Source organism: Carya illinoinensis, chromosome 13, assembly GCF_018687715.1.
Source record: "Carya illinoinensis cultivar Pawnee chromosome 13, C.illinoinensisPawnee_v1, whole genome shotgun sequence".
In the NCBI taxonomy this organism is placed as follows: Eukaryota; Viridiplantae; Streptophyta; class Magnoliopsida; order Fagales; family Juglandaceae; genus Carya; species Carya illinoinensis.
Genome location: NC_056764.1, coordinates 26,824,014 through 26,849,109, shown reverse-complemented (window position 1 = coordinate 26,849,109; position 25,096 = coordinate 26,824,014). Strand labels below are relative to the sequence as shown.

General features: G+C 37.3%; 1 protein-coding gene across 2 annotated transcripts; it reads right to left on the bottom strand.

Moving 5' to 3' along the window:
* Positions 1-717: 717 nt before the first annotated feature.
* LOC122291703 (protein SUPPRESSOR OF K(+) TRANSPORT GROWTH DEFECT 1) lies at positions 718-22,408 on the bottom strand. 2 transcript variants are annotated; one of them, XM_043099589.1, is made up of 8 exons: positions 21,585-22,405; positions 20,475-20,580; positions 10,824-11,022; positions 6,959-7,027; positions 6,793-6,867; positions 6,562-6,660; positions 6,261-6,416; positions 718-1,117 (listed from the first exon to the last, which is right to left on the bottom strand). In XM_043099589.1, the coding sequence occupies exons 1-8, from the start codon at positions 22,060-22,062 to the stop codon at positions 992-994; spliced, it is 1,308 nt and encodes a 435-aa protein (XP_042955523.1). In that variant the 5' UTR covers positions 22,063-22,405; the 3' UTR covers positions 718-991. The 2 variants fall into 2 exon arrangements, with proteins under 2 accessions (XP_042955523.1, XP_042955524.1); XM_043099590.1 differs by lacking the exons at positions 718-1,117; positions 6,261-6,416; positions 6,562-6,660; ... (1 more) ...; positions 6,959-7,027; positions 10,824-11,022 and adding an exon at positions 19,694-19,730 and having other exon boundaries at positions 21,585-22,408.
* Positions 22,409-25,096: the final 2,688 nt, after the last annotated feature.

Below are 25,096 nucleotides of genomic sequence, written 5' to 3'. Positions count from 1 at the left end.
CTAACTTCACAACCGCTAAAATCACAATTTATTTCAAAAATCTAAATAGATATATATGAATTATTATAAATAATAGTAAACTTTATTTGAACACTTTTTCACGCAGACTTAAGACAGACTTTTGATTTGAAAGTCGTGTTAAAATATTTATTATTAATGTCCGTACTGTATCTCAATTTAGTTGCACAGCAGTCAGTCAGCTATTATTATTATGATAATAATTCATTATTGTCCGTACTGCATCTCAGTTAGGGGGTGACTCATTGACTTTGTTACTGTAGAGAATTAATGCGATCATATGATTCTATTCTGTTTCTTTGATAAATAATTAATTAAATAAATAGACAAATTTTATATTAGTGAAATTATTCTTTATTAGTGAAATTCACCTTTTTACAAAAAAACTTATAGTAAACTTGTCTATTTGATACTTCCTTTATAAGAATGGTGTATATAAATTGATAAAAAAAAAAAAAAAAAAAAAAATCATCTATCCTACTGATTAAGGATTAATTTGGATTATGGAGTATTTTCATAATACTCCATTATTTAATATTTTATTATTATTTTTTTATTACTATTCACAGAATACGTGAATCACCTCACTACCCAAACGCAATCTAAAACTTCCCGCCAACCATAACAATAATACCTGAAAATCGATCTACTTGTAAAATGGAAAATCAGTGTGCAAATATCATAGGACCAACCAACATATATAGGCAACAAGCATGACGTGATTCATGTTTAACCTTCTAGGGCCATCAGTCTAAAACTGTTCTTTACAATTTGGGACAAGCAATTTTATAAGTATCAAACCTCCGTATTTCCATCAGAATACAAGAAAGGGGAGATAAGACCAATTTCCCCCATGTAAAGAAGCTAAATAGAAAGGAAATAATTCACTGGATCCAGCACTGATAAATATAATACAAATCAGACCACTCTACTCACTAGCGTGGATCCATGTCACGAAATTTTATCAAATTCCTCAACCTTCCTCTCCAAATTCCTTCGTGAATTTCTCATGGACCTCAAGGTCAGTTTTACTCACTGTAGGCCTCTGCCTTGCAAGCACCTTGTCAAAATCTGTTCTCGAGATAGGTGGTGGAAGGATCTGCAAGGGAGTTCATCAGCAACAACCATTTGATTAAACTTTCTAATGAACATATTAAAGTCTGTTTTAATGAGTTGTCTCAGAACTTTGACATTTCTCTTAGTTGACCAACCTATTTTAGAATTCATTTCTAAAGTTTGATAACCTTTGCAACGACCCAAGTGATTTGAAATCCAATTCATGGATCTGGAACAAAAATGAATTGATTCCGAATTCATGTATTTGGATTATAATTCTATGAGTTGGCAGACAAAGGAGCAAAACTAATAAAATATTCTGAGCCTTCCAACATAATCCCAAAAACAAATCCAGATTTTATTCACAAACAATATCCATAATTCCAATTCAATTTAGGCTCTATTTTTTTCCCAGTAAACTTTTTTCTGTAAATAGTTTTCCACATTTTTGGGTGGTTAGGGAAGGTTTGAAAAACATGGTCAATGGAAAATGATTTCGGCCAAGGGAAAACTTAGTTCTTATTTTCAAGAAAATGACTTGCGCTCAAAATTTTTTGAAACCAACTTTTAAAACAATCCCGATGGTTTCAGACAGACTACCGGTGGCTCAAATATTTACAAAATACTACAAATCTACAGTTTCTTCAGTTTCTCTCTAGCTTTTACTACCACTCTGCATCTTAACGCTCTCTCACATCAGCTCTCCTTCATCCCCTTCTCACCATCTCATTTGGTGCCAAACAATCCCGAACCATTCTTGCCATTCATGTTTATGTCATCTGGATATCCAATTTATGGTTTGCATTTCGCGATTTTTGCGCACTTCGTCAGTAATGCACTCACTCTCTCTCTCTCTCTCTCTCTCTCTGACATACACTCATATATGGGTGTTATTCAAAAGATTTGTTTTTTTATTCTTGTTTTTGTTAATTTTGTACTTTGTAGAAGTTTTAGTATAATTTTGTTTCAATTTTTAATTATTTTGGGTGTCAATTATGGCCCAGTTTTGCTTTAGGATTGTTACCAAGCCTCTGAACAATGTCCCATCATCGGTGGTTTCGCCAGCATGGGAGAAGAGTGTCGTTTTGTCTTGGGAAGTTCATACTACTGTTGTTGTCAACGTTGTGCCTCGGCCCACTGTTGCCGAAGATGCTCAGAAGATTCTGACTACCTATCAGCCTGTTCAATCTCCACTTCATGGTATTAGGTATGATGTTTCGTTGCCATTGTCTTCTGAGGGAAGCGTTCTGGAGCTGAGCGCTCTTGTATCTACATGTTTTCAGTTTGAGGAAAAACAGAGGCAATGGGGGGATGATCAGATGAATGTGGATATGCAGTTCGTTACTAAGGAAATGGAGGGTGCTGATTTTGGTATTTGGGAGGGAAGAGGCTGAAATTGAACCTGTTTCCTTAGGTACCTAGCCTGAGTATAAATATGCCTGAATTCTCTTTGAAATGGGTGCTTCAGAAAATAAAAGAGATTCAAGACTGCATGGGATTTCATGTGAGGGTTATGAAGATCAACTGAAGAGACTCACTTGTACAATAAACTATGATGTGAAAGAAGCGAATGCAAGTCGAGGGAGGATAAGGTGGCAGGTGTCAAACCTTCGTTTATGAAGCCTAATATTCTCTCTTGGAACGTTAGGGGGCTGAATGATCTTAACAAGCAGATTTGTGTTAGGAATTCATTCCGTCAATGGAAGGTGAATATCATTTGCTTGCAAGAAACAAATCTTAAATTTATTGATAAGAGGCATTATTAGAAGCTTGTGGGGTTGTTCTTATGTCAGATGCGTTTTTCTTGCTTACATGGGCTTTAGGTAGTATCCTCATTATGTGGAACAAAAGGATAGGTGGCATGGCTCAAGTCCCACATTTCTAGTTGGAATAGGTTCTGATACCATTTACAACGCCTCAATGGAAGGACAAAGTCACATGGCCCAACTCCAAAAAGATTAGTCAATGATACAATTGGAGTCTCATTGGAACATTATTAACAACAATAACTTCTCCTTCCCAAGCAATGTGGGATCTTATACACCACTTACCCTTATAACTTATTAGAATTGGGTATCACATAATACAACATTCATTGCACTAATCCTGAAGATGGTTGAGGCCTTGGAAGTGAAGGTTATCACCCCATTAGCCATGAGGGTTTGGACTTTGACCCCTGAAAATCCCATAATGGGGTTTACAAGATCATATCCCAGGTCCTAGCAAATTATATTAGTATGGTCATGGAGAAGTTATTTCGAAATCTAAAAATGAGATGGACCATGGCCATTTGCAATCATTGAGGGCCCTCTTGTTTTATTTTGTAGATGTCTCCGGTCTTAAGGTGATCCTTGGAAAGTCTGAAAAGTCCTGGTTGGTGTAGTGCCCAAGGTGGCGCAAGATTGGCGCAAGATTGGGAGATGAATAGCTTTGTGGATTTTTATAGTCTCTTGTACTCTGCGAAATCGAGCAATCAACAAGACGACGGGTTGTGGTGGGTCTTGCACAGGAAAGGTATGTTCTCGGTTTGCTCCTTCTATATTGCTCTCGCTCAAAATCCCAATTGTCAGATCCCTTGGAGAAGGATATGGAAACATAAGGCGCCCCTCAAGGCGGCCTTTTTTGTGTGGACAGTTGTTTTGGGTAAGATCCTCACAATTGATAATTTGAAGAAAAGGAGGGTTATCGTGGCAGATTGGTGCTATATGTGTAAGGGAGGGGGCGAGTCGGTAGATCATCTTTTGCTGCATTGTGAGATTGCACAGGCTTTGTGGGACGAGGTGCTAAGTAGAGTAGAGTTGGGTTGGCCTTTGCCGGAACAGTGGTGGCAGTCTTGGCCTATTGACCCAACATAGGAGGTCAGCCCTAGATATCAGTGGTTTGGAGGATGATACCACTATGCATCATGTGGTGTTTATGGCAGGAGAGGAATGCAAGGACTTTCGAAGACATGGAGCGAACATTAGAGGAGCTGTTGGCTTTATTTTTTAGTACGCTTTGTAATTGGGCCATGTTTGTTGATTTCAATGGAATGGTTCTCCATGATTTTCTTGTCTCTCTTGCGCCCGCTTAAAGAGGCATTTTCTTGTACATACTGGGCTAGGCCTATTCTTTGATTAATATAGTTTTGATTACCTATAAAACAATATATATATATTCTCAAAACTTCTAATAATTTCTTTCCTAAACATCACTAAAAAACAAAACACTTTTCAATTTCAAATTTTCAACCTTTTCATCTAATCATTACCTAATCATTATCCAAACACAAAACCCAATACAACTTTACCAAACCTCCAAACAAAACACAAAAAACAATACAACCTTTTCAAATTTAAAAATATATATATATATATTCAAACAATTTTTGAACTTCATAATATTTTTATTCAACTTGTTTCTCTCTACTTTCCCCAAACCCAATAAAACGTTTTAACTCAAACAATTTCACTACTATTCACAAATCATTTCATTACTATTCACAGAATTTTGATATATTCTTAGTGTCCAAACGATCCCTAAGACAGCATAGAGATCTCAACTTGAGGCTTCTTAGAAAACCTCGAAGGGTGGAGAGCATCCTATAATACTCAAATAAGGGAGCTTGTCATCAAATCCAACCAAATCATGCACCTCAACTAAACTTGTATGCCCTATGATAGTCAAATTCTTCAAATTTGGATTCCTTACAAGATTTGGAATTTTTGTTTAGAGTTTACAATCATAAATTGATTGTTAAGAGTTTGATCAAACAGCTGCTACTCACCATTTATAAGCACGTTTCAATTGCAATTAGTTAGCAGAAGGGAGAGGTTTCATTACCCTTTTTTGGTTATTTAGTTAACACTACTCATTCTCATGTGTTCATAATTATACTTAAGCTATCCAATCATCCTTATTCATGCACACTGTTAATTTAGTGCATGGCTATTCAGCTGGAACCATGCATGGCCAGTCATAAATTACTCAAAAACTATATATATAAGTCATCTTACATTGGACATTCACATTTTTTTATTTTTGTTAAGTATATATTGGACACTCACATGTTAAAAGGTAAAGGAATTCTATAAAATTCTATAATGAGGTGGACACTCACACCCTCTCACTTTCATCCCACCATGATGAGGTGGCATTGCCCATCAACCTTTGAATTTCTTCATTAAAAAAATTAAACAATCATCCAGGGGTGATAAAAGTACTACATTTTACATAGTGGGGTGAAAGTGGAATGGGAGTGTGGTTTGTATCATTACTCTACTCTTATTATCACGATTTTTATCTTTAACTCTCATTTTGAACTTTGAGATTAGAGTCAGGTTTTGCTGAAATCATGAAATGTATTTTCACTATGGTTGAGATGATTATGCTATGTTAAATTTTATTTTTTAGATTATCTTGAGGCAATTTATTACTATATCATCCATGCTTATCGAACTCATGTTATATTAATTTTCACATATACATTTTTTGTCACTGTAGATGTGGGGAAAGGAAAAATTTTCAGGGGAACGAAAAGATAGATGGCATTCCAATTTTTTTTTTATATATTTCATTGGTAATTATGAAAATTAGTGTATGGTATTGAATAAGAATAAAGTTTAATGTGATACATTGTACCATTTTTATTATAAAAAATTATATTTACATAATATTAGGCACACCAAACAACAGAAAGTGCTTTTAGAAAAAGAAAAAAACTTTCAAGCCATAACCAAATACCAGAAAACTGTTTATTTTCTTGTAAAATAAATTGATCAAAAATTTTCTGTAAAAAAATTTGTTTACATTGAAACAACAAACCTGCAAGTCCACATGAAACAAGAACAAATTGAAGCGCCAAACCTATTTGAGCCATTTCATTAATGTGTTGAAGAATGAGTTTGGATTAAAACATTTCATCACAATGAATTGAATAGAATTTGAAGTCAGCTCAATCTATATTCCTTTCCTATCTTTTATTAGTTTCAGATGGACCCATTAGGTGTTTGAAAAATAATCTATAATGTGATTGTCATCCTACAGATCCAACCTTTTTTTTTTTTTTTTATTGGTATCCTACCTTTTTTTTTTTTTTTTATTGGTATCCTACAGATCAAACAAATAAATAGGAGACCAGAATATTAACAGACAGCAGGAAAAAGGGTAATAATAACAACTAAACATATCAAAACTAACTGCAGTACCTGTGAAGCCAGTCCTTGTGCCGCCAGCTCCTGAATAGTAATCTGGACAGCACCTTGCTGCTTTGGTCCACATGGCACCCACATACCATTAGGAGTCTTAACAAAGTGCATTGCGTCTTGAGTTTTCCGAACAGGTTCAAACAGGACATCCTTAACCTACAGAAATCAAATATATATATATAAATAGGGGACATAAGAGCCAGCTATTTCCAACTGACCAGCACGCATCATTCATACAATTATGGACAGCAGAATAGAAACTGATAAAATATCAGGCATCTCATGGTGGCATCCCACTTACACAAACAGAAATATCTGAACCTGAAAAACCCTCTGTCCTGCGAGCCAGACTTTCAAAATCTGTTTCAGTTAAATTGTGGGGAGTATCTCCTAGATGCACCTGTTAAGGTTGTAAAAACCAAAAAATAAATACCATTATAAGCTACATGAAAATGATGCTCATGTAGCCCTCTTTTCTTCTCTTATTTTCCTAAAGGAATTATAAAAATAAAAGAAGAATGGTTTCCATTACCTTAAATATGTGCTGCCGGGCCTTCAAGTCTGGCAGAGGAATGTATATACGCTTGTCAAAACGCCTTCGGATGGCCTGAAATTAAAACTGCTTAGCCACAAGCAACATATTATTTATGCTGATTGAAGACAAGATGACAGGGAAACAAGGCCATGTTCCCCTTTACCTGGTCTAGAGCATAGGGAGTATTTGTAGCTGCAAGAACAAGAACTTTCTCATCATTGTGCCCTACACCCTAAACCGTAAGAAAGAAGAGGTCCAGTAATGTTAATATCTAATAAATGGAAATAATAAATCAAATTCAAAGTATGTTGGAAGATTTATACAATGACATTAAAATTTGTTATCGTGGTAGTTCATTAATACTCAACATCAAATCTCTAATCTTCAGAGGCCTGATATACACTTCAAAGCACAAGACAAAGGCAACAATAATTCTTTATCACTCCACCTCGCAAAACCTCAGTAAGAAGTTCCATAATCCCTTACCAATATCATATGGGAAATGGTTTCTCTTTAAGGCAAACATTACCTAAAAATGGCAAATTTCAACGTGAAGGCTTTACTTTCACATAGTAACAGAGAATCAGAGATTGGTAAAAAGAAACAAAATCTGAAAAAAAAAAAATGAATTAAAGAAGACAACACGACCAAAACAAAAACTGACTGGAAATACTTAACTTGTGTAAACCTGATACACCTTACAATGGTAAATTTCTTCCGTAAAAAATCGTGAATATTAATTACAAAGATGCGCTGGTACGGGTACAAATTTCCTAACTGTGAAGAAATGAGGCCTTCTCCAGTTCACAAAACTTTTCCATCTTACCTCAATCCGTGCTCTCAACAATTTATATTCATGAGAAGTTATCAACCTCACATCTATCAATTGAACCAATTCCTTATGAATTGGGAGTTGGGGTTGATAGTGTATGGGACAATACAATTAATGCAAGAGAGCGTTTATTGCCAAACGCCACTTTTCTAGCTTTGATACCGAAAAAGGTTGGGGCTGCGGAGATTAAGGAATTCCAACCCATAAGTCTAGTAAGTGGGTTTTATAAGATTCTTTCCAAGGTAATTGCGAATTGCCTTAGTGAGGTCGTGGGAAAGATAAGCTCAAAGCCCCAAAATGCTTTTGTAAAGAATAGACAGATTTTAGATGCGGTTCTTATTGCAAATAAATGTCTGGACAGTAGACTGAAAGCTGGCAATGCAGGGATCATATGCCAGTTAGACAAGGAGAAGGTGTATGACCATGTTAAGTGGGACTTTTTGTTAGACCTTCTTGGGAGGTGTGGTTTTCGAGAAAGATGGTGATCATGGATCCTATCTACGGTGAAATTTTCAGTTTTGATAAATGGAAGCCCAGCTGGGTTTTTCAATAGCACATGTGGCTTAAGACAAGGAGATCTGCTGTCCCCACCACTCTTTGTTATCGTGATAGAGGCCTTGAGCAAAATGATCTCAGCCCTAGTTAACAATGGGCGTGTGACCGGTTACTCGATTGGATCCCTGGGTGGGGGATTTATTAATATTTTCATTGATTGTTTGCAAATGACACTCTTTATCTTCTCTGAGGCTGATCATAATCAAGTTCAAGTATTGAAGGCCCTTTCTAAACCTCAGGGCTGAAAGTGAATTTGGACAAATTAGAGATGGTGCCTATTGGAGGAGTGCAACATATAAGACAGTTGCTAATACTCTGGGGTGTAAGATCACCACACTTCCTATGACATATCTTGGCCTACCGTTGGGTGTCGCCTAGAGAGCAGGTTCTTTATGGGACACAATGATTGAGAAAGTAGAGTGTGGATTAGCAGATTGGAAGAGAATGTACCTGTCAAAAGGGGGTAGGGTTATCCTGATCAAGAGTACTTTATCCAACCTATCGACCTATTTTTTGTCCTTGTTCCCTATCCTAGCAAGTGTGAAGCTTCGAATTGAGAGATTACAGTGGGATTTTTTATGTGGTGGAATAGGTGAGGAGTTCAAATTCCACCTAGTCAAGTGGGAGAAGGTTTGTAGTCCTCTTAATAATAGTGGTTTGGGCATTAGAAATTTGAGAATCTTTAACCGGGTGCTACTAGGAAAATGGTTGTGGAGGTACCATAAAAAACCAGAAGCCCTATGGAAGTTGGTGATTGAGAGTAAATATGGTAGCTTGTGGGGGGATGGTGTACCAATGAGTTGAGTGGGGCATATAGAGTGGAGTTGTGGAAACATATAAGAAGAGGATGGGGGGTTTTCTCTCATCACACAAGATGTCGTCTAGAAGAGGGTGTTAGAATCAAATTCTTGTATGATACTTGGTGTGGTAATTGTGCTCTAAGGGAACAATTTCCTGCACTTTTCAGGGTCGCAAGTGCTAAAGATTTTTTTGTGGCGGATGTCATGGTGATAGTGGGGGAACAAATCCAATATAACATCAATTTTAGCTAGGTGGCACATGATTGGGAAATGGACAATTTTGCAGCCTTTTTCAGCATTTTGTACTCTCTCAAACCGAGTAACCACATGATGACTTTTTGTGGTGGACTCCTATAGGTAAAGGCTTGTTCTCGGTTCGCTCATTTTATAAGTCTATTTCACAAGAGCCTCCTATTCAGTTTCCCTGGAAAAGGCTTTGGAGACATAAGGCGCCCCTCAAAGTAATGTTTTTTTTGTGGTCCGCTTCCTTGGGTAAGATCCTCACAACGGATAATTTGAGGAAAATAAGAGTGATGATTGTAGATTGGTGTTGCATGTGTAGGAATGGGGGTGAAACTGTGGACCATCTTCTACTACACTGTTAGGTAGTTCAAGAGTTATGGAACAAGGTATTTAGTAGAGTAAAATTGGGTTGGGTTATGCTTGAGACAATAGTGGTAGTCCTGGCTAGTTGGATAAATCTAAAATGCAATCAACAGATCAAGGTTGTATGGAAGATGATCCCTATTTGCATCATGTGGTGTGTTTGGCAGAAGCACAACGAACGAACGTTCGAGGACAGAGAGATCATTGGTGGAACTAAAGGCTTTCTTTTTTAGAATTCTTTGTACTTAGGCTACTGCTGTTAATTTTAATGGCCAAGGTTTCCATGATTTTCTTGTATCTATTGCTCCTACGTAGTTAGGGCATTCTCTATACTGAACATGGCTTTGCCTATTCTTTTAATTAATATACTTTAATTTACTTATCAAAAGAAAAGAATGCAAGAGAGCTTTAAAGCCTAAGAACCACTGGTATTTTGCATCTTCGTTGCCGACACCAACAAACAAACTTCTATTCACCTGGTGTGCCCAACACCGTATACAAATATACCTATGTAGCATTGATAAACTGCAGGCAGCATGGTGGTGAAAAATATCCATCACTCAATTGCCTTCGATTAATTGTTCATTTTACTCAAACCTACAAAAACTTGTCTTCAATTGCCACCAAAAGTTCATCAGTTCAGTTTTCTCTACAAAAACTTGGTCAAATTGTAGTTTTGAACTAATCCCAACTCCGACCTAGGCAAATAAGGCTGACAAAAATTAAAGATTAAAATTAAAATATAGAGCAAATGAGCTTAGCATTAAATAAGCAAGTCCATCTCAGTGAACTCAAGCTCGGTGAATAAAACTACTACTATAGACTCAAGTTTGGGTAATAAAGTCCTGGTAATGCCCAGGCTTCACTCATGACAAACCTGAGCAAAACATATGGTGAAGAAAAATACAGGTAACATTACAAAACCGAACAAGCACAGATCAAGAATATCATATACAAGTTCGTTTGTAAACTTCCTAATCTATGAGCTGCAATACTGTAGTTGGTACTCATCATCCTCTCACTATGCCAAAAATAAAACTTTATTGATAAAAATTGGTATCACGAAAAGCGGATGACCAATTTACACCTATCTTGCTTCAAATGGACCCTATAGCTATACATTACCATTCTCACATCCACAGTTTTAAAATGTCACTGCAAAATATTCACAGAAAAAAGCAGCTCATATAATTAAAAAGGAAATTTTAAAGTGCTTCCATCCATACAAACACTACCTGCATCTGCACAAGAATTTCTGTCTTGATACGCCTAGAAGCTTCACTCTCGTTGCCTTCTCCACGTTGACCACTTAATGAGTCTATTTCATCAATAAAGATGATGGATGGAGCACTGTCACGAGCCATTTGGAAAAGGTTTGAAACAAGCTTTTCACTTTCACCCATCCACTTTGAAACTAGGTCCGATGAAGAAACACTGTCAGGTTAAAAAGTAAAGACAATTAGAAACACATTCCAATTTATTAACCTATTTCAAAAATTATACAAAACAATTATAAATGTAGGCAAAAGAAGATATGTCTGCCCTAAAATGCGACAAAAAAGAATACAACATACAAATACACGCACAAAAATGCACATATGGATGCATATGCACGGACGCTTGCAAATCAACATACACGCGTCACACACACAGAGACAAGCATCCTTGAAAAATTGTTTAGAGCTTTTTTGTGGGGAGGCTTGGGGGAGGAGAATAAATTTCATTTAGTAAGTTGGCAAAGGGTGTGTTGTCTGATTGTTAATGGTGGTTTGGGGGTGCGTAACGAGTTTTTTTAATAAGGCATTATTAGGAAAGTGGTTGTGGAGATATCATCAAGAATAGAATTCCTTGTAGCGAGTGGTGATTGACAGGAAGTACGGGTGTGAGTGGGAGGGATGGTGTTCTAAGGAGGGGAGGGGGCCTTTTGGTGTTAGTTTATGGAAATATATTAGAAAGGGGTGGAGCTTTTTTGCAAAACAGATTAAGTTTAAGGTTGGAGAAGGTGTTTGCATTTGGATTATTAGAGGCTTGGATTGTCAGTGTCTTTTTCTCTCCATACATTGGCGATTCTCTCTCTCAAAAAAAAAAAAAAAAAAACTCCATCGTAGTTATTATCGTAGGGATGTTAATGGTGATGATGTAACGTCCTTTTAGCTTGAATGGGTTTTGTGAGAGAACTTGTCATAGAATCAAAGTTGTTCATCCTTGCTAAGGATGGAAGACAGCTGCGTATCATTGAGAGAGGTTGGAGGAAGGAGCAGGAGGTATGGATGGATGAGAACTCGGTCCAGTGGCTTAGAAAGGCTTTGGAAGTTTGTTTAAATGGTGAGCAAAAAGAAGTTTACAGCACCATCAGGGAGGGGCAGCGCAGATTACTTGCACAGAGATGCTCCAATGGCAGGGGTCGGTTTATAGTTGTGCCGGTATTTCGGGAGGGTGGAAGGAAAAATTCCATCAACATACCTGAAGGGGAAAGGAGTAGAGGATGGAGGAAAATGAGGGAGGTGTTGGGGGAGTCAATTCAGGAAGGAAGGGGAAGGGTTGCTGCCATGCATGGTGGAGAGCAGCCATGGAAGGAGGAAGAGCTGAGGACATACAAGGAGGTTCTGACCCGAGATGGGAGGAGGGATGGTGGGGAAAATTCTGACAGGCTAAGGTCTCGAGCTCCTCATGGAGTACGTTTCACGGCAGCTGACAGGACAGGTGACAGAGGCATGGGCTGGGGGATGGAAGAAATGCAGAGGCAGATATGGCAACTGCAAAGAGAGATGTCCGAAATGAGGAAGTTGGTCGAGAGTTATAAGGAAAGGGAGGAATCTGATCTGGGAAGGAAAAGGCTGGGCCAAGCCCAGAGGCCCAATAACAAAGGGAAGGGCATTTTAATATCTTCTGAGTGGAAGCAAATCTCGGGCCATAGTAGGCCACTTGACCAGGTCCAAGCCCAGGCCCAGGACCAGGCCCTGAGAGCAGCCGGGCAAGCTGGAAGGAAAGGCCAGCTGCATGGCCCGATCCAGGGCCCATGCCCAGTGCCCTCGGGTGTCCAGCCTAGCGCCCTCGGGCCCGGGTCCAGGGCTCTCGTGCCCGTGTCCAGCCCCCTTAGGGCTCGCATGACAGTGCTGGCTTCGACGGAGGAGCAACGGCGACTGGTACCGGTGCCGGGGTTGACGTCGGAGGGACAAACACCGACGACGACCACGGTAGACCTCTCCGATGATGGTCCACCGGTGTGGGGTGGCCGGAAAAACGAGATAGAAGAGAAAAGGACTTCGCCGAGAGCAGAGGGAGGATTTCTGCCGCCGGAAATGGGACAGATTTTGCCGATGGTAGGTCTGGAGGCGTCGGAAGTGGTGGAGAATCTCTCCAATCAGAGTCTGGGGGCATTAGGAGCGCCGGCAGAGGTGGATGAGTCTCTTCTGAACTCGGACAGTGACTACTCTCATGGTATACAAGATGAAATGATTTCAAGGCCATCACAGGACTGTTTAGAACTTATGGGGGTGGAAGATTTGTCGCTGGTTGAGGACACTTCACGTAGAGAAGAAAATCAAAGGTGGAGGTAGACGTGTACGCACATTCAGAAGAAGAAATTGCTTTTGAACAAGGAGTGGTTGCAGCGCAGGTAGAAGAGGGAGAACCAATACCTCTAAACTTCATGTGCCCAGTGCAGACTAAGATTTCAGATTGGGTGTACAATACGGTAAAGGATATTCAGAACTTGGTGGGATTGAGATGTGAAGGCTATGAGGAGAAATTTATGGCCTTACTTACAGTAATCGAAACAGGCCATCAAGAATTTAGGAAAGTAGAATCAAAAAAGCAAAGAGAGCTGATGAGGTTGGATTGGTCTATGAATTCGGAGGGGAGTGCAAGCAAGGACAGATCTAAAGGGAAAGGTTTGGCACATTCCAAGTGAAACCAAAAATTGTATTGTGGAATGTCCATGGGTTGAATGAGGCCAGCAAGCGTCTACAAATCAGACATTTGTTACAGGAGTGGAAGGCAGACATAGTGTGTTTACAAGAAACAAAGTTGAAACTTATAAATCGAAATTTGGTGCGAAGTATATGGAGTTGCACGTATGTAGATTGGGTATACCTAGCAGCCAAGGGGGCATCGGGTGGTGTTTTGGTGATGTGGGATAAAAGAGTAGTGGAGAAAACGGAAGAGTTCATAGGGATGTATTCGGTGGCCTGCTCTTTTAGAAGTGTGGCAGATGATTTCATGTGGGCTTTTGCAGGGGTTTATGGCCCTAACTTAGATCAAGAAAGAAGATTGTTGTGGGAAGAGTTGGCTGGTGTGCACAGTTGGTGGGATTTACCATGGGTTATAGGCGGAGATTTCAACGTAACACGTTTTACAACTGAGAGTTTTGGGAATAGAAGAAGCAGGCCAGCTATGACAGATTTTTCGGAGTGCATTTTTGACTTGAACTTGGTGGATTTACCATTAGCAGGGGGTGTTTGTACGTGGTCTAACAACCAGACATGGTCTAGAATAGATAGATTCCTTATTTCACCGGAATGGGAAAGTCACTTCCCGGACGTGTGGCAAAAGAGATTGCCTCGTTTGTGCTCGGATCACTGGCCTATTATGTTGGATGGTGGAGGAGTCCAAAGGAGGTGTAGGTATTTCAAATTTGAAAACATGTGGCTAAAAGCGGAAGGTTTTGAGGAAAAGGTAGGGCAATGGTGGGCATCATATCATTTGCAAGGTACTCCCAGTTTTATCTTTGCGGGTAAATTGAAAGCCCTAAAAAAAGACCTAATGGAGTGGAATAGGCAATCTTTTGGTGATATAGGGGAGCGCAAAAAAAGCAAGGAAATGGAGATTCAAGGGTTGGAAAGGATTCAAGGAGCACGGTCATTAACTCACGAAGAAATAGCTCTAAAATTGGGGCTGGAAGCAGAACTGGAACGTATTATAGTTTTAGAAGAGACATCTTGGCGGCAAAAGTCAAGAGCGTTATGGTTGAAGGAAAGTGACCGAAGCACTAAGTTTTTCCATAGAATAGCCAACTCACATAGGAGATACAACAACATTGAGATGCTGAAAATAGAGGGAGTGGAATGTAGGGAAGAGCTAGTAATAAACAACCATGTAGTCGAGTTCTATGAGCATTTACTTTCTGAACAGGTGGGATGGCGGCCTAAACTTGAGGGGCTTGGGTTTGAGTCCATTGATACTAATCAGGTAGATCGACTGGAGAGGGCATTTGAGGAGATGGAGGTTTAAGAAGTTGTGAGAAAAATGGCAAAAGATAAGGCACCGGGCCCTGACGGTTTTTCGATGGGTTTTTTTCAAACTTGTTGGGCTGTATTGAAAGAAGATCTAATGAAGGTGTTCCAGGAGTTCTACTCAAAGGGGAGGTTTGAAAAAAGCCTTAATGCTACTTTTCTCGCACTAATCCTAAAGAAGGTGGGGGCAGAGGAGGTAAAGGAGTTCCGACCTATTAGCTTAGTAAATGGGGTATACAAGATATTATCAAAGGTTTTAGCGAACCGTTTGAGTGAGGTAGTGGGCAAACTTATTTCGAAGCCTCAAAATGCTTTTGTAAAGGATAGACAAATCCTAGATGCGGTTCTTATTGCTAATGAATGCATTGATAGTCATCTGAAAATTGGTGAGGCAGGGATCATTTGCAAGTTAGATATGGAGAAGGCGTACAATCACGTAAACTGGGACTTTCTTCTTGATTTGTTGGGGAAATGTGGTTTCGGGGAGAGATGGTGCTCGTGGATTAAGTGGTGTATATCAACGGTAAAATTTTCCTTCTTGATAAATGGAAGTCCAACTGGATTTTTCCGTAGCACACGAGGTTTGAGACAAGGAGACCCGCTATCCCCACTGCTCTTTGTTATTGTGATGGAGGCATTGAGTAGAATGTCTTCGGCCTTGGTTGCGAATGATTTGGTGGCTGGATTCAAGGTTGGCACTCCGAATAGGGGGCAAGTTAACATATCTCATTTGTTGTTTGCAGATGATACTCTTTTTTTTGCGAACCAGACCCTTATCAGATTCGAGTCTTGAAGGCTCTTCTACTTTGCTTTGAAGCAACTTCCGGACTAAAGGTTAACTTGCAAAAATCAGAGATGATACCCATTGGAGGAGTTAGGCGTATCAGACAGTTGGCTAGTATTTTGGGCTGTACGACAGCGGGGTTACCCATGACATATTTGGGGCTTCCGTTGGGGGCGGTTTCGAGAGCGGCTCCAATATGGGATTCAGTTATAGAGAAAGTGGAAAGTCGTCTAACCGGTTGGAAGAGATTATACTTGTCAAAAGGCGGAAGGATTACATTGATCAAGAGTACTCTATCGAATTTACCTACCTATTTCTTGTCATTGTTCCCCATTCCAGCAAAGGTGGCAATCCGACTTGAGAAACTTCAGAGGGATTTTTTGTGGGGTGGATTGGGAGAGGAACACAAATTTCATTTGGTTAAGTTGGAAAGTGTATGCAGCCCTATCTCGAACGGGGGATTGGGTATTAGAAATATGAAAACCTTCAACTGGGCGTTGCTAGGTAAATGGTTGTGGCGGTATCACAAGGAACCCGAATCCCTTTGGAAGACGGTAATAGAAAGCAAATATGAGGAATTATGGGGGGGTTGGTGCACAAAAGAAGTGAGAGGAGCTAACGGAGTGGGTTTGTGGAAACATATAAGAAGAGGGTGGGAGGTGTTCTCACGCCATACTTGCTTTCGTCTAGGAGAAGGAGACCGCATAAAGTTCTGGTATGACATATGGTGCGACCATGTTGCTCTAAATGAATCTTTTCCTACACTATTTAGAGTAGCAAGAGATATTGAAGCTTCAGTAGCAGAAGTAAGGGTAAGATCTGGGGAGCAAATTCAATGGAACATCAACTCTAGTAGGGCGGCACAAGATTGGGAGATGAGTAGTTTTGAAACTTTTTATAGCCTTCTGTATTCAAGTGAAGCGAGTATTTCACAGGATAGTCTATGGTGGATACCTGCAGCCAAAAGCATTTTTTCGGTGCGCTCTTTTTATAAGGCTCTTATTCAAGAGACACCTACCCAGTTCCCTTGGAGAAAGTTATGGAGACATAAGGCGCCTCCCAAAGCTGCGTTTTTTGTGTGGACAGCATCCCTTGGCAAGACTCTTACAACTGATAACTCGAGGAAGCGTAGGGTGATCATCATAGATTGGTGTTGTATGTGTAAGGAGGGGGGCGAATCGGTGGACCATCTCTTAATTCACTGCGAGATAGCAAAAGGGTTATGGAATGAGGTGCTGGGCAGAATCGACTTGGCTTGGGTTATGCCTGAGAAGGTGGCAGGAGTAGTGGCTAGCTGGACAAATATGAGAGGCAACCAACAGATAAGAGAGGTGTGGAAGATGATACCCATATGCATTATGTGGTGTTTATGGCAAGAATGCAATGCAAGGACCTTTGAAGACAAAGAGAGACCGATGGAGGAATTGAAAGTTTTCTTTTTTAGAACTCTTTGTATTTGGACCATAGCGGTTGATTTTAATGGCCTAGAGCTACATGATTTTCTGATGTCCATCGCCCATACGTAGTGATGGAAACTATACTTTGTACCGGCCAAAACTATTCTTTTGATAATATAATTTATTTACTTATCAAAAAAAAAAAGGTGTTTGCATTTGGTTTTGGCATGATGAATGGTGTAGTGAGAGACCTCTTAAAATTGCTTTTCCATCTGTTTTCAGCTTGGCTGGAAACCAGCAGGCTGCTGTTTCAGAAGTGTTGTGTTGTGACAATGGGACTGTGCACTGGAATATTTGTTTCACTAGAAAGGCTCAAGACTGGGAATTTGATGAGTTTGCAGATTTCTTCAGTTTTCTGTATTCAGTGAAGGCAGCTAGGGTTGAGAGAGATCGTATGCTGTGGAAGCACAAGGGGAGTAATAAGTTTTCAGTTAGCTACTTCTACAAGGTGCTCAATGCCCAACAGCAACTTTCTTTTCCGTGGAAGAGCATTTGGAGGGTCCATGTTCCTTCTAAAGTGGCTTTTTTTATTTGGACTGCTGCCCTTGGGAAGATTTTGACGGTTGATAATCTAAGGAAACATGGTATGATTGTTTTGGAGTGGTGTTGTATGTGTAAGAAGAACGGGGAATCAGTTGACTATTTACTTTTACATTGTGAAGTGGCCAGGGAGATATGGATTGGCATTTTCAGTATAGCTGGGTTGTGTTGGGTTATGCCTAAGAGTGTGGTGGATTTATTAGCTTGTTGGAATAGGCATCATAATAGCTCTCAATGGCTGAGGCATGGAGATTGATACCTTTGTGCTTAATGTGGTGCATTTGGACAGAAAGGAATGATAGGTGTTTCAACAATAAGGAGAGAGCAGTAGGGGAAATCTGGAATTTCTTTGTGTTTTCTCTTATTCAGTGGTTTTCTGCTATTGTTCTTAAGGGAGGGAATGCTAATGAGTTTTTGTCTTTTTTTAGCGTTCTAGAATGTAATTAGGTGTCTCATTTTGTATACTTCCTACTTCCTGTGTACATAGGCTTTGCCTAGTTTCATTCTCTTCAATAAAGTTTCTTACTTATAAAAAAAAACATATATAATTTTCTTGCATGAGCTTTACTCCTTTTCAGCCATATCCTCCAATCTTGCATAAATGATCATGAATTTTATCATTAAGTTTAAAAAAATTTGAAAGGTCATGTCAATAATAATTATACAATTTGGAATTTTAAATATCTAGAATACTTCGTATTCTGGTCTCTATAATGTTTCTTCTTCTTTCTTCTATATATAATTTATAATTAAAAATCAAAGAATAACAAAATCAGAAAACTCCACATTGATATTATGATTAGAATTTAAAATTAACAATTTTTCCATGCATTGTACAAGTGCACAACTAGTCTAGTAAGAGCTGACATAATGCATTCATCATTTTTTTTTTTTTAATCATCAGTGACATAATGCCTTCATCAATTGAAACAAGAAAGGTTCCTAACTTTGGAATACGTAAATGGGAACTGTAAACCCAGCCATGAATTCAACTCTCAGTATGATGTGGTAGGAGTAGGACTGTAATCAAGCCAAGTTCCATGTAGTGCACAGACACTCAACTTGATTATTAAAACATCATGATAAAGCAACTCGAGCTTTTTTGGATGTTCAAACTTGACTCGAGTAAGACATTCTCAAGTACAGACTCAACTAAAAATCAAGCCGAGCACTCAGCTCTACTTAACTCATTTACCATTTAAAAAAATTTGAAATTTTAAAAGGCAAAAATAAAAAATAGAATAAAATAATATTCTTACTTATAAACAATTAGATACAAATTTGTTCCTTTTTTTTTTTAATAAATAAACAAGTTTTATTGAACAAAGAATGGCAAGGCCAATTACAAAATCTAATGCCCTAACTACGTAGGCACATTAGAGGCAAGAAAATCATGAAGGACCAAGCCATTAAAATCCACAGCAATGGCCCAGCTACAAATTTGTTCTTATAATCACAATTATTCATAATTATTTTCAAATACAATTATATGGATACTTAGCTCTCAAATACACATGTATAAGATCTTAGTATATTTATAACATTTATACAATTATATTCATAAAATAGTTATATATCTAACATAAGTATTCATCATAACTACAAAATATACCATATATATAGTCAAATATATAGATATATAATTTTTTTTTATAAGTAACTATATAGATATATAACATGATGTATTTTTTTAAAATTAATATCTGTTTGTGTTAATATATTAGTGAGAACCCCAGTTGAACTAAGCTTTATACAAGCTTGTTCATGAATGTCAACAAGTCAGCTGAGTTTTATACAAGTTTGTATCATGATACAAGTTTGTATCATGGACAGCCTATTTAATAATCTTATCAAGTCGGATTCGAGTTTAATCAAGAGGAATTTCAGTTGCATGCTGAGTAGCCCTGTTTATTTACAGCACTAAGTAGGAGATATCATAAAATATCACTCCAGAAATCCTTAGCTGCTATTCTTTGTCAAATTGCAAGAGCACAACTCCCCCAAGTGGGTATAAATCTACCGCAAATCAAGTCACAAGCCACTCAAAAAATCCTAAACATCAAGGAACTCACATAATCATTATGAGCTCTTTGCTGGCTTGGCCATCACTGACTGAAGGGGCATGATCTTGAGTGGAGAATAACATCATGTTAAAGCTTATATGCTTATATATAGAATGGTAATAAAATGAAAGAAATCATAGATAGAATGGGGCAAGAACTTTATGGAATTCACACTTATGTTACATTCTACATGAGAAGCCTTGAGTTTGACAGCCTTGTGCAGCTTATAAATCAGGGCAAATCAAAATCAAGGTACAGATACCTAAATCTCCTCATAAATTCAGTAGGGAAAACATCAATGATAACCAAAAGACAGAACAGAAACCTGAATTCGGGTAAATCGATGGACTCAACAAGCAAGGAAGCCATTAACAGAGCCACTAACTGATTACATCAGACAGAAAGTAGCAGAATCATAACATAGTTGCAAACAGACACCAAAATTTACGGTAAAGCTTAGAGGATCATGAATGGATAATGGACGAGCTTAAAACTTTTTATCTGCACACTTTTATTCCATTGGTCGATTGTAATAGACTTTAATGGCATGAACGTAGACAGTGATGCCTAGGTGTGGCTCTTGTACATGTCCCATGTAATTGGCTTTGCCTATTATCAATAAAATCCTTATTTTCTGATTAAAAAAAATATGTGGTAACTGCTAGATATGACCAGCCAGTTGCAGATGCTCTGTAGAACAGAGGAAATGCACATGGTACTTGACAAGCTTAGAGAGTATCTTACATGCATTCATGACAAGTGAACATTCCGATTAAGATCCTTCAATGTATGATGGTGTATATTATACCTGAAAAAGGTCGAATCTGCTTCCGTTGCAACTGCCTTGGCCAAGTATGACTTTCCAGTTCCAGGTGGTCCATACAATAAAAAAGCCCTCCATGGTCGTCTCTTGCCTAAGTAGAGAAATTAGAGAAAAATATTTCCATTAAAAAAATGGAATCAGGTATACATGACAGACAAATAATGCTGACAGTATGAAGAATGTAGTAGTTAAATGAATAACAAAAATAAACTGGCAAAGCAGGTTGCTGACTTGATTCTCCCCATTACTTTTTTTTTTTTTTTTGATAAGTAAATTCTCCCCATTACTTGAAAGCATAAAATAAGACGGGAAGTTGCTGATCCTGAAAAGCTTTTTCTCACTCAAATCAGATAGGACCGTGATAGGTCCACTGCTCCCAGCTACCACTGGCAGGTACCGTTAGTATAAGTGAGGATTTTTTTTTGGTGTTTTTCACATTTTTGTTTTTTTAACACTTTTAAATATTTTAAAAAAAATTCACAATATCATTAAAAAACACTTCCTTAATCACGAAATAAAATAAATAAATAATTAAAAAATATGAGCGGTAGCTCCCAGCAGTAGCTGGGAGCGGGAGCTCTATCATTTTCCAACCAGATGAGCTACATCTACAGTGGTGATAATGTAGGTTTTTTCATCCTTAGAAAGGAAGGTTGGAATGGTGTTGATGCTTGCTCCAATCAAATGCTTTGCCAGTAATGTGGATGATTATTAAATAACAAAACGCGAATTCTTGCTTCTTAATTTTGATTAAAGACCAATTAGATTCTATCGCCATATGAAAAAACTAGCTCAAATTCTTATGTTAGCGAAAAAATAATTAAGAAATTTTAAGCATCTAAGACGACACCGCTACCCAAAAACCAAAATTTAACCTTTATTGGAAACAATAGGAAATGAAAAGATAACACACTAATAAAATTGGCAAACATAAGCAGTAGTTATAGCCATGCATGTAATCGTCGATCACATAAAAGTATCCAAATCAAAAACTCCTATCCGCTGCTTACAACGCATTAGTCATTATATAACAAATAAAAACTCAATTTCACCAAAAACATTAGTATTAGAATTAGCAACTTCATTAAAACTAACCGGTAAAAAATTGTGGGAACTTGACGGGCAATATGACAGCCTCCTGAAGCGCCTGCTTGGCGCTCTCAAGGCCCGCCACATCGCTCCACTTGATGTTGGGTTTCTCCCTCACGATGGCGGAGTTCAAACCGGCTCTCAACTTGGTCTGCTCCGCGTCCTCTCCATCCCCACCGCCTTCTCCATTCTTTGGTTTGGTCTTGGGCCTCGATGCCACGGCAGCATCCCCACCGTTGGAGGCGGAGCCAGGACCCCCGTCGTCAAGCACCGCCCGGATCTCCTCGGCCCGGCGCAGGTACTCGGTGAACTTCTGCGTGATGGCCTCCTTGATCTTGGGGTTCTTCTCGTACTTGAGGTGCGTCTTGAAGTACTCCAGAGCGTTCATGTACAGCGGGAACGCCTTGGCGTAGTTTCCAGCATTATCTTCCTGCACGGCCTGCTTCACATACTCAATCGCTTGCTCCTTGAAATTGCTATACATATTTCGAAGCCCAAAATCGAATGGAAGAAACGGAATCGGTCAAAAGACAACCAAAACAAAGGATAAAAATTTCCAAACCTAGAATTCTGAGAGTTTCATCTCTAACATAACAGAAGAAGGTTCGGATATGGTGGGAATTGAAGAAGGGTTACAAATCGAGGGTATCGGACCAGATTTTCCTGGGAGAAGTAGAGGTCTGATCTATTGGGAAATTTTTTGCTCGGGGGAGAGATCGGCTTTTTATTTGAATTGGTAGGGAAAGGAGAGGAGGAAGGAATCTTCCTTTGTGTTGAAACTTGAAAGGACGCGTTTGGTAACTGGGATACAAGGATTTTGTTTGTTGAAAGGTTATTTGGCAAAGTCAAAGTATGTCTTTTTTTATCGGCAGGCTCCGGTTAAGATAAATTGAGATGTGTAGAATTAATTATAAATAATAATAAGTTAAAATATTAGTATGAGTTTTGTATGGTTTATTTAAGATATATTTAAATGTATTTATTGAAAATTAAAAAAAGTTGTGAGTCTTACATATAAATAAATATTGAGTTAAAAAATATTGTACATCTCACGTGTAAAAAGATTTTAAGTTGAGATGAGTTTAATAATTTGAAAATTGGTAATTAGATGTTAGATTCAGTTTAAAATTAGATTGAATTAAGTTGATCTTAGTTGAGTTTAAATTCCAAATGAAATCTTAGTGGTTAATTAGATTTTTCAAGGGAAAAAAAATTGGGAAATGAGGGCTATATTTACAAGAGTAATGTTACATATTGTCGCAAAGTGCGTAAACACTGCGTAATTATTTTAAAGAATAGGGTCCACGATTAAGTAGAGAAATGATATTTGCAGTCGTGGATTATGCAAGTGATGTGTAGTCTATTTAAAAAAAGACTGCTAGGCATGCCCACTAGCACAAATCTGGCTTTTTTATTTTTTCTTCTTTTTATTTTCATATTTTTTAACCTATTTAAATATTTAAAATAAATAAATCAATACACTAAAAGTCATTTTTTTAATCATTAAGTAAATAAAAGTTTTTTAAAACACATTAAATATAAGAGCGGTCAAAATGAAGGATAAACTCAGACGGCATACTATCATTTTCCAATTTTAATTAGGACTTAGTCCTATTTGAATCTAGCAGCCCTTTTTTTTATTTTTTAAATTAGGGCTATACATACATATAATTTTATACATAATATTATTTATACTAAATGAGAATATCATTTTATCAATATTTTCGTTTTTAAATTTGAATTTTAAATTTCAAATTTTAAAATTTTTACTATTTTAATAATTGACGCATCAGCACTTATGATTATATAAATAAAATTGTAAACATAAATATAGTTTTTCTTTTTTTTAACAATAGCCCTTTGAAATTTTTTAAATATACAACGAAAATGGAGGTTTTGAATCCAAATTTTTTATATAAAAAACCAGGCCGTATGCCACTAGGTCATCAAGTTTTTGGGTTAATCTTTTGAAATTTGAACTATGGTAGACTGTGCTTCCTTTTTTCCGTTCATCATTTGTTAACAAAAATAACATGGATCAATCGTAACGTATTATGTGACAAGTTTTATTTTATTTTTTAATATAATCTTTAAATATAATATTAAATAAAAACACCATAATAACTTCATGTGGTTGCCAGATTGGCCACTAGCATTTGGCCTCAAGAAGTGGCTAAAATAGGGTCACCTCGATCTGACTTGAAATTGTGGTGGTCGTGCAAGTGCACATTATTATAGGTTTATAATAAAAGTGATAAGAAGATTATCGTCTTCAGGGGTTGGTAATTTACTTTTGATAAATACCAAAATTATACTAAAATCGATTTTATCTAGAAAAGTCATTAAGATTTTTGTAATTGCAATTTAAAATGAAATCAATTCAAAAAAAAAATACGCGAAGGAAAATAAAAATGATATTCGAAGATCAAATTAATAAAAAAGAAAATTTCTAAGAAATCAATTTCACCTAATTTTTCACTATACTTTATTCATCTAACTAATTGAATTTATTTATTTTTATTTGTTAGCAAATCTCTAATTCATCCAAAAGCATCTTTCATTAGTCAATTGAAAATTATTCTTGTTTATCATTTTACACAAGAGTATGCAAATTAATAAAACAAGAAAGCAATAAGACCAATGATTTTAATACTACATAGGTTCATAAAAATCTTTCGATCTCTATATTTACCTATGCCAAAATATTCAAGATCTATTCTATAATTCTATCTTTCGATAGCAAATTACAAAATTAAAATCATCTAATTTATGGCCAGTTAATTAGAAGCAATAAGTTCAGAATAAATCAGACAAATAAAGAAAGAATTATTTTGAATTAGTATATAAAATCAAGCATAATTCGGAACTAGATTACATTATTTTCTTAGAATAAAGAAAATTTAGTGCATGCTAAAAATTAAATTCAACATAAACGAATTTCCCATTATTTTTTTAAAAAATAATGGAAAGAAAATAAACACTGAAAAATACTTTTCGCAATCACAACATCCTCCAAACAAAAAATTATTCCTTGTCGTCCCTGTGTTGCGTCTCAGCTTCTACATGAAAAGAATATTTTTTTCTCCCTTGTGAAGACCAAGTCAAACCCCCGAAAGAAACCCCAGCGTTTAACTCTCATTTTTTCTCACATTCATTTATGTCATCCGATAAATGAGGTAAGGTTAAAAGATAAAATCCCACTTCCAGATCTCTTTTTTTTCTTTTTTCTTTTTTCTTTTTTTTCTTTTTTTTTTAAAATTTTGAATAACCTTTTTTTTTTGTTCAAATTCTCTATCTTCAGGCTTGAAATCCACGTGTAGTTTTGATCTTTCAACTTTCTTTCTTCATCAACTTATCCATTCTTTCTTTAGTATTTTGAAAAAAATCAAACTTGATATTTATCATCAAATTGTACCACTGAAATTAGATCTTTATTTTCTTTAAATCTGAGATAAAATTTAAATAATAAAAATGAAACCTAAAATTAACAAAAATAAATAAAATTAAACTAAAGTTTA